This window comes from Anomaloglossus baeobatrachus, chromosome 8 (genome assembly GCF_048569485.1).
Source record: "Anomaloglossus baeobatrachus isolate aAnoBae1 chromosome 8, aAnoBae1.hap1, whole genome shotgun sequence".
NCBI classification, from domain to species: domain Eukaryota; kingdom Metazoa; phylum Chordata; class Amphibia; order Anura; family Aromobatidae; genus Anomaloglossus; species Anomaloglossus baeobatrachus.
The window spans coordinates 180,306,081-180,323,133 of record NC_134360.1 but is presented as its reverse complement, the minus strand read 5'-3'; the positions used below and the strand labels follow the sequence as shown (position 1 = coordinate 180,323,133).

Here is a 17,053-nt window from a genome sequence, read left to right as displayed (position 1 = left end):
CTACTGCCTATAAGTTAGGAAATGGGGAGCTGGCTATCAATCATCATGACATTGGCAGAGACACCCAGTCAACAGAGCAGACCAGAAGAGGAAGAATTGTTACATGACTTGAGGTTAAATGAAGCATCAGAATTGATGGCAGGCGCGGCCTGTGACAAAGATTGGCGTCGGGCAGAACAGGCAGCTAGTTACCAACTACTGCCTATAAGTTCTTAGCCACATAAAAAAAATATAGAAAAGTCTTGGGTAACTTATTTAGGTTGCGTGTGCCTCTTACTGAATTTGGTGCATCTTATTCATGGTGGACGCCTCTCATTAAGACTAGTGTACCATGCTAATGAAGCCCAGGACTCTTGGCTAAAATGCTCTTTTTAATACCAGGATTAGACAACTATTCTGACAAGTAAAATACACCAGCCTTATCAGGTCTTGTATTGTAAAATCTGGTGACAGGTCGACTTTAAACCTATTTTGCTATTTCTTAGTTCCTGGTTTTGATGCCAAGGTGTACAATGCCTAATGTGTTTTAGAAATGCAAATTACTGAAATTTACACATAAAAGTATACTCTCAGGACACAGTTCTCATAATTTTATTCATTATTTTGACAGGTTAACATTGACCACTTCACCAAAGCCGTGACCGTAAAGAACCTGGTGGAACCATCATCCACAAGCTTTGACCTGGCCCAGAAGAAGATCTTTGCCCTAATGGAGAAGGACTCACTGCCCAGATTCATCCGCTCAGAGATCTACCAGGAGTTAGTGAAGTAGCAGTGTATTCGAGCTGTGCAGTGCACTCCCAGCATACCTTGGGTTTCATCCCCCGGTTTGCTGGTCCGTTGTTTCACCTGTTGCTTTTTCTAATTGGCCCTTTCAATTTGACTGTTGTTGCCAATCTGTCCATTGTTTTACAGACTATACTGATTCTGTACTTCTGCAAGTTAGAAATAGTACACAAAAGTGATAAAATATTTTCCCATGTAATTCATTTAACAAGTTTTGGATAATGTGAGTAGTTGTAGAGGACTATCCATAGACGAATGCTGTTTAGCAACATATAAGATATTTGGTCTGTTACATCTATTGCCCCAATGTCTCACATGAAGTTGAGAGCAAAGTTTGCACAACATGTAGAGTTAGTAAAAAAAGCTATATTATAATGCATCCAGTGGAAGGGGTTATTTTTAGTCAGAGCAGCACCTTATATATATCATCCGACTAAAAATGATCACAAAATAACTATTGGATTAGAGCCAAGGTTAACGCTAAACTCATCAACACCATGACCAGCATAGGAGACAGAGTGTTCCCGATGAATGCCCTCTTCATGCTGATCATGATTCATGGTGTCTACACCTAAAAGACATCTCAAAGAGCTCCTGTGTAGACCTCTACGAAAGAAGGAGGAACGGAAGTTCTGATGGCAGCTGGATGCCATTAAAAGTAACCTATTTGATATACATAGGCACATTCCCTACTAATTTCTGTCCATGAGGAACACTTCAAGTTTCCTAACACTAAAATCCACAGTAATGAATTTCTATAACATTCCATTAATTGAAATAGATCTGTTAATTCAACACTTTCCAAAAAGCACATTTACAATGCATGTGCACGTCCTAGGGGCCTGCAGAGACCGTCACAGTACGTTACTTTCAGAAGGCAGTACTTACCCAAACAGGGCCCTTAGGATGGGATTCCAAGGCCCTGGATAGGTATTTGTGAAGCAGACATGTTGTAAGGTTCTGGGAATGGGGTGAAAAGCTTACAGAGAGGTATGATAACAAGTGGGGAGTTTCAAAAGTACAGGATGACCTAAAATATTTCATATGGAGATGAGGTGTAATGGTGTGCGGACTTAGGGGATAAAGGGGCCTTATGTGATAAGGTGGCACTGAAAGTTCCAGGGAATGTAAATGGGGCTAGAGGGATGGCCACTCCAGGTGGGTCAGTATACATATTGTACCTTTGGGACTGTAATATACAAATTAAAGAAAATAATAATAAAAATATTGCCTAAAGAACTCTTTTTCACTCTTTTGCAAAGAAATAATTCATAGATGATGCAAGTAAGTAAATAAATAAAAAATAAAAAACACAATATGACCTAATAGCCCTGAGTGTTAGCAGAACATGTCCCTAAGTTGATGTGCGAATATAAACAATTAGGCCCTATAAGGATAAGATAAAATTTGGTAGACCTAATGGTAAATTAAACAGTTCTTTCCCTGTAGAGGCGTAAGACCAGAGTTCATTCCAATAACCTGAGACAATCCGGACATTTTCCGATCGGCGGCTATATCTCTGTGCTGCCAGGAATGTGATTGGTCAGAGTGGCTCGCTCCATACATAGTGTCATCTCCTGAATCATGGAACACAAATGTACTATGGCCTGTCAAGTGTTAAACCTGGGTTTACACAGAGAACAGCTCGTACATTGAGGGATCCTTTCTGTAAGGCAGGCACATGGGCTGAATAATTGTTTTACACAGTACTTTATATGGAAACTATTGAAATACTTCTCAGATTGTCATCCTGTAGAGGTGGGAAAAAGCAAATGCATACATTCCCTTTAGATGTTGTAAGAGTTCTCTGCTAGGACTGGACCAGAATGTGGAGGTGCATTGTTTGTCTTTGCTTTATGAGTTTTTCTTAAATAAAATGTATAAAAATAATGTCACATAAAGGCAATCATGAATTTTTGTCACATAAGAGTATCAATCACTTGTGTACTATGTAGCTAGTCACTTTCTGTGTTGATCAGTGGTACCACTAGCTCTTAGTGAACAAACACACAGGCTGCAATCAGGTAAATATTGGTCAAGGCTAAAAATGTCTGTCTCCATTTCTTATAGTCAACAACTATTGACAAGGGGACTGTTAACAGGACTGATCCCCTCAAACCATTTCTGCTGCCATTTGTGACTTTAAAGTGAATCTTTCAGCACAAAATGACTGTTCAAACCAAGCAGAGCCAGTAATTGCACTCTTGATGTGGCCAAGCACAGCTAGTAACTGCACCCTTGACATGACCGAGCACAGTCAGTAAGTGTACATTTGACATGACCAAGCACAGCCAGTAAGTGTACCCTTAACATGACCGAGCACAGCCAATAAGTGCACCCTTGACATGACCAAGCACAGCCTTTAAGTGTACCCTTGACATGATCAAGCACAGCCAGTAAGTGTACCCTTAACATGAAAAAGCACAGCCTGTAAGTGTACCCTTGTCATGACCGCTCACAGCCAGTAAGTGTACCCTTGACATGACCAAGCACACCCAGTAAGTGCACCCTTGATGTGGCCAAGCACAGCCAGAAAGTGCACCCTTGATGTGGCGAAGCACAGCCAGTAAGTGCACCCTTGATGTGGCCAAGCACAGCCAGTAAGTGCACCCTTGACATGACTAAGCATAACCAGTAAGTACACCCTTGACATGACCAAGCAATTCAGTACACCATTGATTTGGTTTCCAACTATCTTCACCCTCCTCTTCCACCTGTAAAACCAGAGCTGTTAATTGAGGAAGTGGGGGAGAGATAAATGCAAAATAAGTAGGTGGGAAAGTAGACTGAACTGTGGGGCAATGCCAAGAGTGCACCTAACGACTGTGCTTTGTTTGGACAGTCATTTTGTAGTGCCACATACCCTATAATTTCTCAATCTCTTGAGGTACATGGAAATAAAGATTCACGTGTCTTGTAAGCATATCCAGACCGAGTGTCCTGGTAAATCATTGCTAATCCCATCTCTGGTCTGTTGCTTGGCATCAGATCATGCATAAAGTGTTTGCAATGTCAGGGCAGAGTAGACCATTTTGATGTACGCATGCGCCAATCCAGATCAAGACAGGTGTATGCACAGACTAATATTGTTTAATTTGCTCTTACAGAGGCAAACACATTGAATGAGTTTTGGTTTCTTCCGCTCAAGCTGCCTGTGGATGATATTGTAGTCTTCATCTACGTCAATCAAATTAGTATTGTACCTTTGTTGAATTTAATTTACTTCTTCCTTATGAGATTTTTGCAATCTCAGCTCACGTGCCCAGCAAAAAATTGTATTTGGTGTACAACTACACAGGCTTTATTTCTAGGGAACTTTCCAAAAATGACAGCAGGACTAATAAAATACATTGAAGGGCTAATAAAACTAGAGCGAAAATATGCAGAAAACCCACATGTGAAGTTATTCAGGGAATCTGTAACAGTTTCAATTCTGATATTTTATAACCAGATACAAACTAACAATTAGAACAATAAGATTTAATAAATGAATACAAGTTAACAAAGCATATAACAATTATATATAAACTGGGTCTTCCCTAATAAAGGTTCATAGTCCAATAGATGAAATGACAATTGGAGCTAATCAGTTACTTATGATATAAAGCAGGACACCTTGGCAATAACAGAACATATAACCAATATGTTAATGCTTTTGCTTGGAATCATTTTATGGGACTTCTGCACAGCTCAATAACCTGCAAATTGAGACAATGTGCTTCTATCTGATTTACGTTTACTATATTTTCCATGCTGTATTCTTGCTTTGTGGGACAATGAGAAGTGACAATGTAATATTTTGTGCAAGTTGTCATAGATATCAGATATCGATATCTGATGACTCGGGTTCCTGTACCATACACAACAAAAAAAAAATTACAAAAAAATGAGTAAAACACTTTTTATTGGGTGACCTTTGTATTATTTGTCCAATGGACTATCACGCTACACAAGAAGCCTAGTAATAAGAGATTTATGATGGTTGATCTATGGAAATGGCTGAACACCAACAGGATTACTCTCACGTCAGTCAACATGAGACACCTGTCCGTTCAGCCATTGAAGAAAAATATTACTATGCATTGCAAGCTAAGAGCTGGTGATGTACCGGAATATTAGTAGGCTACATGCTAAGTAGGGTTTAAGGCTTAGTTGACTTACTCACAGGGTTTCTTTGTAGTCTGGAAGCATAGAGACACAAAGGTCCACATTGGTGTTGTATGCACAAAATGTTGGGATATTTTACATACACCCTTCCATTTCTTTGGATGACATGTGTTGTTTTCGTGAATATGAAGCCTCATAGACTTTTAAAGGAGTATTTCCCTCTTTTGGCTCTCCAAGGGTCCTGAGAATTAAAGGGAACCTGTCAGGTCCAATATACACCTAGAACCACGAACAGATCTGGGTGAATATTTGTAATTCCTGCTTAACTGTCCTGTATCTAGTAGCATAGATAAAGTGATCTTTAGAAAATGTATTTCTAAAGATCTTTTATCATATGCTAATGAGGCCAGCGACTAGTCGCCATGGTGTTACTTCACTTGGCTATTCGGCCCCTTAGCATGTCAGCACACCCCTGTAGGCATACTAACATGCTAATGAATGCGCAGTGACGCCGCACATACCTCAATCTTGATAGCGGCCAGCGGAGGATGGGTGCGCACTGTGCATGATCTGGAGTCCCCGGGACTTCCGATCATGTGCACTAAATTGATGCCAGGTGTAAGCTTCCTGGCTTTGGTAAGGTATAGTGCGCATAACCGGAAGTCCCGGGGACTCCGGATCATGCGCAGTGTGCATTCATCCTCCGCCGGTCGCCATCAACAGTGAAGTATGTGCAGCGTCGTTGCGCATTCATTTGCATATTAGTACGCCCACAGGAGCGTGCTGACATGCTAACGGGGCCGACTAGCCAAGGGAACTAATGCCCTTGCGACTAGTCGCTGGCCTCATTAGCATATCATAAAGGATCTTTAGAAATACTTTTTCTAAAGATCTCTTTATCTATGCTAGTGTATACAGGGTTTGTTAGGCAGGAATCACTAATATGCACCCAGAATTTGCATTACTTACCGGTGGGAATATTCAGTAGCAGGACACTGATTTTTTTTCTACTGGTACAGGGACTTACAGAGAAAGCAATGGAGGAGAGACGGTGTCTCCTACAAAATATATCACAGCAGCTCTATCGCTTTGCTTAACCTTTTCCTGTAAGGACTTCATCGATTAGACCACCAAGACTGACAGAGACGATGACCTCTAATATATGTAAACGAGATCACTAGCTGCACATCAATATGGAGAATAAATGCTATCAATGCTAAAAAAAAGTAAAGCCGGGCATTATGTTGACCTCCTACACGGGCATTTCAGAACCATTCATATTTTGTGACTATCTAAATGGGCCATTTTTAAATGTGTTATATGGCAATATTAATGGATCTATACACGCCTGACAAGTTGGAGCTAATGAATATGTACGGCCTTCACCCGTTACCATGGAATATATACATTAGATCGGATGAGCATGACCGTATATCAAAGTCTATTTAATATATTCAATCCATCTCCAGGCTAATTCAGGCAGCAGGAAAAATTTCCAGTCACTGGTGTTTGTCTCTCCCTCTGTAAATCACTTCATAGACTTCTGATATTACGCACATTGGGAGTCATAGGGGCCACATACAACACTTGACATTTTGAAGTGATGATTTAAGAGCCGGGCCTGTTTGTTTAGTAACCAGGGAAGAGATGCGCTAACAGATCCATGATAATAAATATCTAAAATTAGGCGCCAGCAGTAAAATGTTAGGGCACCCGCACTCCGGGGACCAGAGGGAACCAGCCTAGATCATTATAGTCTATCATGCACAGTCTCCCTTTATCATTTGGGTGCAGATACACGCTCAAATTATTATACAAGTTGATGCGTGTGTCCTTCTGAGGTACTTGGATACAACTCGGAGCTTATAAACACTGCAGTCACGTATTGTAATAGCCAGAGTCGAGCATGTTTCCTCTCTGAAGCCTCACTTCTTGGTTAGAAACTTTGCCAGGTTATTTCCTGGATAACAAAATGTTCCCCTCAAAATATCTCTGTGTAAGCATACCTAAAAAGGCCTCGGAGAGGAATGAGAAGGACATCGATGAACCAAAGTCATGTTATGTTTTCCTGTTACTAGGTAATTACTGAGAATCCAAAAAACACTATCTGGCCCACCCGCCCATTGTTCAGTACACAGCCTATAGTTGTCACTCCAGTAAACAATGCCATGTCTAGGTGTCGTCCTTGGCTTTCCAAATCCTATTCCTTGGTGAGGCCTGATATAAGTCATCTATTATCACATTTGTAATTTTAGTTAGGGCTCATGCATATGGCTGTATTATGGGTCGAATTGTATGGTGCCGTAGTGTACCTCCAGACACCACTGATATCCTACAGTTTTAGACATAAGGAATCAGAAAGGAAAGCGACATCTTAGCTTGCTCCATCAGATGTTGCATGACTGGGGCATCCTCCCTTATAATATGTGCCACGTTGAAGTGTCCTCAATAAAAGTCTCTTCCAATCTTGGACATTTGAAACCACAGGATCAATAAATGTCTGATAAATGCAGGGGAAGACTCCAATGTGAGTCGAAACGTTGCATTTGATGGAAAGATATAGAAGTGCTCTTTTGAAACCATCTTTTACATTGGAGTGCTGTGGTTCCTTTTTACTTCTTTGATAGACGTGAGGCACACCTCAGACCTGTAAACATCTTGAGAACAGAGCCCTGACTTGTCCCACTGAGAATTAAGGGGTGGCTGCGCATGCGCGGTTCGCTCCATTCACCTTTATGGTTGTTGTAAACATGCTTTGATATGCCCTAAATATCCAAAATTGGATAAACAAAAAAAAAAAATCAATAGTTTTCTAATGTATGACATAACACAACTGAGATACATCAATGAACACTGAATAACATTTATTGGCAAATATACCCCCCAAATAATCTAAATATAGCTAATATTGAAGTGCAGCAGTTATACTACTGGAGTTAACTCTATCTCTGCTGTCTCCTGGCGGAATGTGATGGTGATGTGTTGCATGTACTGCCTATGAATTAATATTTCTCTTTGGATCTATCTGGCTAACATGATATATGCTCTATGTAACACTGCACGTGAAATAAATATAAGAACTAGCCTTGTGTTTGTGTAATCAGTGCTGCCAGGGGACCCCGCCGATGCAGACAGAAGTGATTGATAAAGTGCGGTGCATTGGGTTGGCATGTGTGCAGTAGAGGGTTTCTGATGTGATTGGTAAACTAAGGGCCCCAAATGCCAGCTGAGTCCGTCCAAATGATGTATTGATCATTACAAGGAATACACACACTCATCTATATTTAGATCCCGTAAGTAATTGTTGCTTTCCAAAACATCTCTAGAAACTGATCAACTGTAGAAATACAAGAGTGAGACAGCAAACAATTTATTTACTAAAGAATATGGATAAGACAACACGTAAGATCTTCTAGACTTCACATGAATAGTGTCTAAGGGCGGACAATGTGACCAGTACATGGATATAGGGGCGGACAATGTGAACAGTACATGGATATAAGAGCGGACAATGTGACCAGTACATGGATATAAGGGAGGACAATGTAAACAGTACATGGATATAAGGGAGGACAATGTAAACAGTACATGGATATAAGGGCGGACAATGTAAACAGTACGTGGATATAAGGGCGGACAATGTGACCAGTACATGGATATAAGGGAGGACAATGTGACCAGTACATGGATATAAGGGCGGACAATGTAAACAGTACGTGGATATAAGGACGGACAATGTGAACAGTACATGGATATAAGGGCGGACAATGTGACCAGTACATGGATATAAGGACGGACAATGTGAACAGTACATGGATATAAGGCAGGACAATGTAAACAGTACATGGATATAAGGGCGGCCAATGTGACCAGTACATGGATATAAGGGAGGACAATGTAAACAGTACATGGATATAAGGGCGGACAATGTGACCAGTACATGGATATAAGGGAGGACAATGTAAACAGTATGTGGATATAAGGGCGGACAATGTGAACAGTACATGGATATGAGGGAGGACAATGTAAACAGTACATGGATATAAGGGCGGACAATGTAAACAGTACATGGATATAAGGGCGGACAATGTGAACAGTACATGGATATAAGGGCGGACAATGTGAACAGTACATGGATATAAGGGAGGACAATGTGACCAGTACATGGATATAAGGCAGGACAATGTAAACAGTACATGGATATAAGGGCAGACAATGTGAACAGTACATGAATATAAGGGCGGACAATGTGAACAGTACATGGATATAAGGGAGGACAATGTGACCAGTACATGGATATAAGGGCAGACAATGTGAACAGTACATGAATATAAGGGCGGACAATGTGAACAGTACATGGATATGAGGGAGGACAATGTAAACAGTACATGGATATAAGGGCGGACAATGTGAACAGTACATGGATATAAGGGCGGACAATGTGAACAGTACATGGATATAAGGGCGGACAATGTGAACAGTACATGGATATAAGGGCGGACAATGTGACCAGTACATGGATATAAGGGAGGACAATGTGACCAGTACATGGATATAAGGCAGGACAATGTAAACAGTACATGGATATAAGGGCAGACAATGTGAACAGTACATGAATATAAGGGCGGACAATGTGAACAGTACATGGATATAAGGGAGGACAATGTGACCATTACATGGATATAAGGGAGGACAATGTAAACAGTACATGGATATAAGGGCAGACAATGTGAACAGTACATGAATATAAGGGCGGACAATGTGAACAGTACATGGATATGAGGGAGGACAATGTAAACAGTACATGGATATAAGGGCGGACAATGTGAACAGTACATGGATATAAGGGCGGACAATGTGAACAGTACATGGATATAATGGAGGACAATGTAAACAGTACATGGATATAAGGGCGGACAATGTGAAGAGTACATGGATATAAGGACGGACAATGTGAACAGTACATGGATATATAGGCGGACAATGTGAACAGTACATGGATATAAGGGAGGACAATGTGAACAGTACATGGATATAAGGGAGGACAATGTAAACAGTACATGGATATAAGGGCGGACAATGTGAACAGTGCATGGATATAAGGGCGATCAATGTGAACAGTACATGGATATATAGGTGGACAATGTAAACAGTACATGGATATAAGGGCGAACAATGTGAACAGTACATGGATATAAGGGCGGACAATGTGAACAGTGGATGGATATAAGGGCGGACAATGTGAAGAGTACATGGATATAAGGGAGGACAATGTGAACAGTACATGGATATAAGGGCGGACAATGTGAACAGTGCATGGATATAAGGGCGAACAATGTGAACAGTACATGGATATAAGGGCGAACAATGTGAACAGTGCATGGATATAAGGGCAATCAATGTGAACAGTACATGGATATAAGGGCGGACAATGTGAACAGTACATGGATATAAGGGCGAACAATGTGAACAGTACATGGATATAAGGGCGAACAATGTGAACAGTGCATGGATATAAGGGCAATCAATGTGAACAGTACATGGATATAAGGGCAGACAATGTAAAGAGTACATGGATATAAGGGCGGACAATGTGAACAATACATGGATATAAGGGCGGACAATGTGAACAGTACATGGATATATAGGCAGACAATGTAAACAGTACATGGATATAAGGGCGGACAATGTGAACAATACATGGATATAAGGGCGGACAATGTGAAGAGTGCATGGATATAAGGGAGGACAATGTAAACAGTACATGGATATAAGGGCGGACAATGTGAACAGTACATGGATATAAGAGCAGACAATGTGAACAGTACATGGATATAAGGACGGACAATGTGAACAGTACATGGATATATAGGCGGACAATGTGAACAGTACATGGATATAAGGGAGGACAATGTGAACAGTACATGGATATAAGGACGGACAATTTGAACAGTACATGGATATATAGGCGGACAATGTGAACAGTACATGGATATAAGGGAGGACAATGTGAACAGTACATGGATATAAGGGAGGACAATGTGAACAGTACATGGATATAAGGGAGGACAATGTGAACAGTACATGGATATAAGGGAGGACAATGTAAACAGTACATGGATATAAGGGCGGACAATGTGAACAGTGCATGGATATAAGGGCGATCAATGTGAACAGTACATGGATATATAGGTGGACAATGTAAACAGTACATGGATATAAGGGCGAACAATGTGAACAGTACATGGATATAAGGGCGGACAATGTGAACAGTGCATTGATATAAGGGCAATCAATGTGAACAGTACATGGATATATAGGCAGACAATGTAAACAGTACATGGATATAAGGGCGGACAATGTGAACAATACATGGATATAAGGGCGGACAATGTGATGAGTGCATGGATATAAGGGCGGACAATGTGAAGAGTACATGGATATAAGGGCGGACAATGTGAAGAGTACATGGATATAAGGGCGGACAATGTGAACAGTACATGGATATAAGGGTGGACAATGTGAACAATACATGGATATAAGGGCGGACAATGTGAACAGTATATGGATATTACTTTGTATGCAACAATTAGCTTCTTAACGATGTTTGCAAAAAATGTCCTTACCGTAAATTTAATTTGTTACAAAAACTAATTGTGACAAATTAAATGTATTCTCCTGAGATTCAGGGAGATGACAAAATACATCAATTTGAATCAATTCCATCAGGATTGTTTTTTGGAAGTTGTCAAGACTTGTGTCTCTGTGTACTTTGTAAAAAGTAAAGCACTAATTCATGATGGTCCACATTTTATGAGAATTTTTAATTTAAATTATCTCCTCCAATTGTTGCTGCTTCACTGATTCTGGACTAGTTTCTACTTTTCTTATGTGTCCCGTTAATTTAAATTTATGCTCCCGGGTCATAAAGATTCATGTTTTCTAGAAATGAGAAGACCAATTTGCAGAGGATTGAATATGATTCAAATTTCCTGAAATTCACTGTTCCATGTAAATTCAATTTGATTCATGACTCATAAAAAAATAAAATAAAAATAAATGCCCAATCACTATTTTGAGAAACCATTTAAACCCATAAAAAAACGCAAACCCCCCAAAAACTAAAACTCTTTGCACACCTCTCCAGCCGTAGACAGCTCACTGCCTATCGACCAACTCCTTTTATTTCCTCTATCGCACACCACAAATCAAACTAGTTGCTAAAATTTGGCAAAGTCGGTGAATTCAATTCCAAATGATCCACTCATCACTAATATTTTAAGTAGTCATATACTACAGTATTTTTTTGCCATGTGTTGTTTGGCCAGAGTCAGACGGAAAAAAAGCAAACGTTCTGTGGTATATGCCCAGTTAGTTGAACGGGGACATAAAGAAAGACGTGCAGATGGGAGGAGGTACTGAGCTTAAATAAAAAAAATTCAGTGAAAGGTCCTCTTTAATGATACAGACAAAGCTGCATTCAAAGTTTCTCCTTCATCAGGCAACCCTGCACTACACTAATAAGGGGCAAGTACCTCGACACAGCTGTTTATGGATGGGTGTCTGGCTTGGCTAATAACTAGAGATGAGCAGACCCATAGAAGTTCAGTTCACTTTAGATACAGTTCGGTTTGGGGCCAGGACTTGACCTGAACCCCAATGGAAGTCACTAATTGGGCAGTTGAGGTTTATGTCAACATGCAGCCAGCCATAACCAGAGTACTTCCAGGGGAGGGTGGGTTGGGTTTTTCCATTATTATTTTATTTTTTTGTTTGGTGCACACTACATTGGTACCCCTCCATTGGTACCCCGAGTGTGCGCTGATCAAACACTGCAAGGGCTTTGCATTGGGCTGATCACCGAGTGTACCTGAGCACAGTGATGCTCAATCGAGTGGTCAGCATACGTAAAGCACCAGAACTACAAACTCGAGCACTGAATTTTTTGTAAAGTCCATGTTCGGCACAAATACCGAACTAAACTTTTCAGGTTCGCTCATCTTCACTAAAATCCCAAATAATTTTGTAAGGATTTGTCATAAAAAAAGACCCAAACAGTGTGTTCCCTCTCTATCAGTTATTACCTATTAATTTGGTTCCTCCCTTGTGATGACAGTTTTCAAAACTCACTATGAATGGGAGGAATTAAGAGAAAATATAAAACAAAAGTTTAAGAACCATATTAGAGACTGGTGAGACTTACTTTTACGGCAGAGTGCCTCCAATTGGTGTTTCTGAAATGTTCACATTCTTCATCCATATCATTTTCAGTACCAACCCTACGATTCCAAGAAACTGGTTGGGATCTTAAACACGGTGAGTCCGAATCTACTCTGTACAGGTGTCCTAAATTTTAAGTTTGGCAGTATGGATATTATCATGATGTCAAAGCTGTGCTCATGGAGAAGATGAGAAATCCAGAGAGTAAGGTTTTTATTCACACCAACGCATTTCAACTTCAGACTGCCACCTTTCTCAAGGTTAAGAACCAAGCGTGCACAATGCAGTAACAGCAAGGTTTAAAACCTGTATTATTATTAAGTAACTATGCCAAAAATTACTAGTTACACAGCCTAGTTCCGACGTCTGTCTTCACATATCTGTTCTATTCGTTTTTCATTGTTAAAGCATGCACTTATAGAATGTGTGCCCCCTAAATAAACAGAGACGTCTATTTTTGAGCCAAGTCAGGGATCAATTTCACTTATTCAAATCAATGGGTCTGTAAAAATAAATAGTAAACACATGGATGCCATCCATGAATTGTTCAAGTTTTACTTATGGACTAGACTTATGGACGAAAAATATATGAAAATCGGCTAAAGCTCATTGATGAAAAATGTAAAAAATTTTCTCACATGGAAAAAAAAAGTTTCTGGATGAGGCCTTAGACCAGGAGTCCCCAACCTTTAGCTCGGGAGCCACATGTGGATCACAGGCTCGTGATGTGTGGCTCACAGCCATATTCCACCTTGGTGCATTAGCACCAGGTCTACCAAACAGCTACTGTATGAAAAGCAGATCTCCATATGGTAATTTTTGTGAGTAGCCACACAATGAAGAGCAGATCTGAATGCGGATAAGATAGGAAACGCCAGATCTTTGAATACTGCTTTGGTGTGATTTCTGTGGAAATGTTTTGTATGTCATTATATGGGTAATGGGGGCTCTAGGTGTCACTACTGTAGGGGAGGTGGGAATTGGATGTGGCTCGTAATCCTTTCTCAGGGTTGGATGTGGCTCGCAACCCTCTCTCAGAGCTTGATGTGGCTCGCGACCCTGTCTCAGAGCTGGATGGGACCTGCAACCCTCTCTCAGAGCTGGGTGTGGCTCGCGACCCTCTCTCAGAGCTGGATGTGGCTCGTGATCCTCTCTCAGAGCTGAATGTGACCTGCAACCCTCTCTCAGAGCTGGATGTGGCTCGCGACCCTCTCTCAGAGCTTGAGGTGGCTCGCGACCCTCTCTCAGAGCTGGATGTGGCTCGCAATCCTCTCAGAGCAGGATGTGGCTTGCCACCCTTTCTCAGAGCTGGATGTGGCTCACTACCCTATGTCAAAGTTGGATGTGGCTTGCCACCCTCTTTCAGAGCTGAATGTGGCTCACAACCCTCTCTCACAGCTGAATGTGGCTCGCGACCCTCTCTCAGAGCTGGATTTCAAAGTCAGAAGGATGGACACAACTGCCTTAGACAAATAGAATCTTTGCCTGGTAATCGGAGAACCTTGGTTGACATTTATATAATAGAGGATAGAGAGACCCAGAGAGGTGTACACACAAACAGTACTGCTGCCGTCTATGTTTTATGGATGTCATGATACTACAAGTAAGAACATTGAGAGAAGTGGATGAATAAGTAGCCATCCCATGATCAAGCTGGAAATAGTGGAGAATCCTGACGGCATAGACTTTGGCAATTTGCAGTCACATAGAGTAAAATTTGTGCAGAAATTTATGTTGAGATCAGAAAACCTCTTTAAGATAATGTCTGCTGGGAACTGAATCCTTTCTTAAATGAAATGTATTTGCAACTTAATTGCGGATTTTCTTATGGAAGCCTTATTGATCTCCAAATAAATCATGTCATGCTGTCCCAAGACAAACAACTTGACAGCTTCTCTTCAGCTTTAATCTAAAGCAAATAGAAACATCAGCTCTTAGAGATAAAGTACTCTCTTGACAAAGAGCAAAACGGAAAACAAATAAATCATAAAAAAAGCCAAAGCGATATTCAAAGATTCTATACTGCGTTTATGGAAAAAAACAAACAAATAAAAAAACACAAGAAAGGAAAAAAAAAAGAAAATTATGGCTACAGGTTGCTACTATTATGGCTTCACCTGGTAAGGATGGTTCTCTAAGCCGTAGGTCATTGGCAGCAGCGCAGACCAGAGGCAATGATGCAGAGGAGCTGGGCTTGCCGGATGGCATATCGATCATTGGGGACTAGTACAGCAGGGTATGAAGAATGGCAAATGGGCAAGCAGAGCTGGAAGCACTAGGTGCAGCAGAGCCAATTGTGCAGATAGTATAGGAACAGAAGGGTTGTGTAAGCAAGTTGTATTTTGTTGCGGGAGTGCTGCTACACACAGGAATAGCATATACTGCTTAAACAGTCAATGCAAGAGCGGAGATATCATTAATGCAATCTGTGCACTAGCAGAGGGGACTAAGAAGTAAGGGGCCCATTTTCACTTTAAGAAGCAGGTGGGATTTTGCATTATGATGAACTATAAGATTGCAAAGGGCCTTTTCTGTTCATGTCCTACAGTGACTCGGGCGGTGGGCAGTCACCTGAGTTGACCTCAAAAGGCCTTGGATGAAGGTATAATTGGGCTACCAAAGCATCTCAGCACAGACTAGAACAGAAGTTGACCATATGGAAAGGAAAAAGTAAAGGAAAATCCATTAAATTAAAACATGGCTTTATTAAAAAATTAAAAACTAGAAAAAAACATGACATAAATCCAAACAAGTCATGATTAAGAACAGGTTAACTGTTCGAAACGCGTAAACAGACTATTTAGTCTACTTGGATTGTTGTCATGGTTTTTTCTAGTTTTTAATTTCTTAATAAAGTCATGATTTAATTTTATATGCGGATGCTGGATTTTCCTTCACTTTTTTCTCAAGTTCCACCTTACTGCTGGTCAGGTTTTCGGGCAGCGCAACCTCATTCAACAGTCTGGTGAGCTGTTTACATCTTCACATATGGAAAGGAAGCAAGACCTAATGATGGACCCAGGACAGGCAAATATAAGCTACTATTGGTGATGGGCGAACTCACAGATATCCAGGATTGGTAGGTCTAACAGGATTTTTAAAAAAACGGTTCCAGCCCGGAATGGATCCTGATTATCTGGCTGGACACCGATCCCCATATAATTCTATGGGGACCAGAATTCTGCACTTAAAAATAGTGATAGAAGGGATAGGGGGATTGGAGCAGGCGTGTTAAACTTTCTAACTCTCCAGCGCTGCTGTAACTACTTCCCGGCCGCTCATTCTATGTCCGGGGTCCCTAATTACCGCTCATCTATATGCACTAGTTTCCCTGCCCGCTGGAAGTCCCCGAGTCTGTGATTGGTTGCTGTCAGACGCAGCCACATCACTAGCTACAATCTATTCTTCATGATTCAAAATATAATTTAGTGGTAACTTGGTGGCTTACCTGAGCGCCAGACAGTTGCATCCAACCACCACTGCCGCCCACATTGCTCCACTCAGCTCATGGGTCATCGCACGTTTCAATTTCTGGTCTCTCCAAGGGCCAGTGAGCACTTAATGCCTCTGACTCCATCTAATGGCAATTGCTTGATTGGCATCCCTTCCACAGTGACTTGTGCCTAAGCAATAAGGTTATTCTGACAGTTTATTAAAACAAAAACAGAGTCACCATTTTCTTATTACACCAGTTGCACCTTCATTACCAACCCTAAAGAGAATCACCAGGCTTAGCTGTGCCCCAGAAACCCACCAGCAAATTATTGCCGATGATGAGCGCTGAGCCAGCCACAGGCAGATCATCAGGAAATACACACATCTACCCACTTTATACATTTTTTATTAAAATGATTTACTTAGAAATGAAATACAAAGAGAAAATCTTCAATAACGTCATGACCCTATGCTGTCCCAAGAGGAAAAACACAAAATATCATTC

At 40.9% G+C, this 17,053-nt stretch overlaps 1 protein-coding gene across 1 annotated transcript in view; it reads left to right on the top strand.

Moving 5' to 3' along the window:
* RGS5 (regulator of G protein signaling 5) overlaps nt 1–7,976 on the top strand; it is a 193,576-nt gene extending 185,600 nt beyond the window's left edge. The window contains exon 5 of the mRNA XM_075322271.1: nt 611–7,976. Coding sequence (XP_075178386.1) covers nt 611–772 — 162 coding nt within the window. The 3' untranslated portion in view covers nt 773–7,976. The remainder of the gene's footprint in view (nt 1–610) is intronic.
* The last annotated feature ends 9,077 nt before the right edge of the window (nt 7,977–17,053 follow it).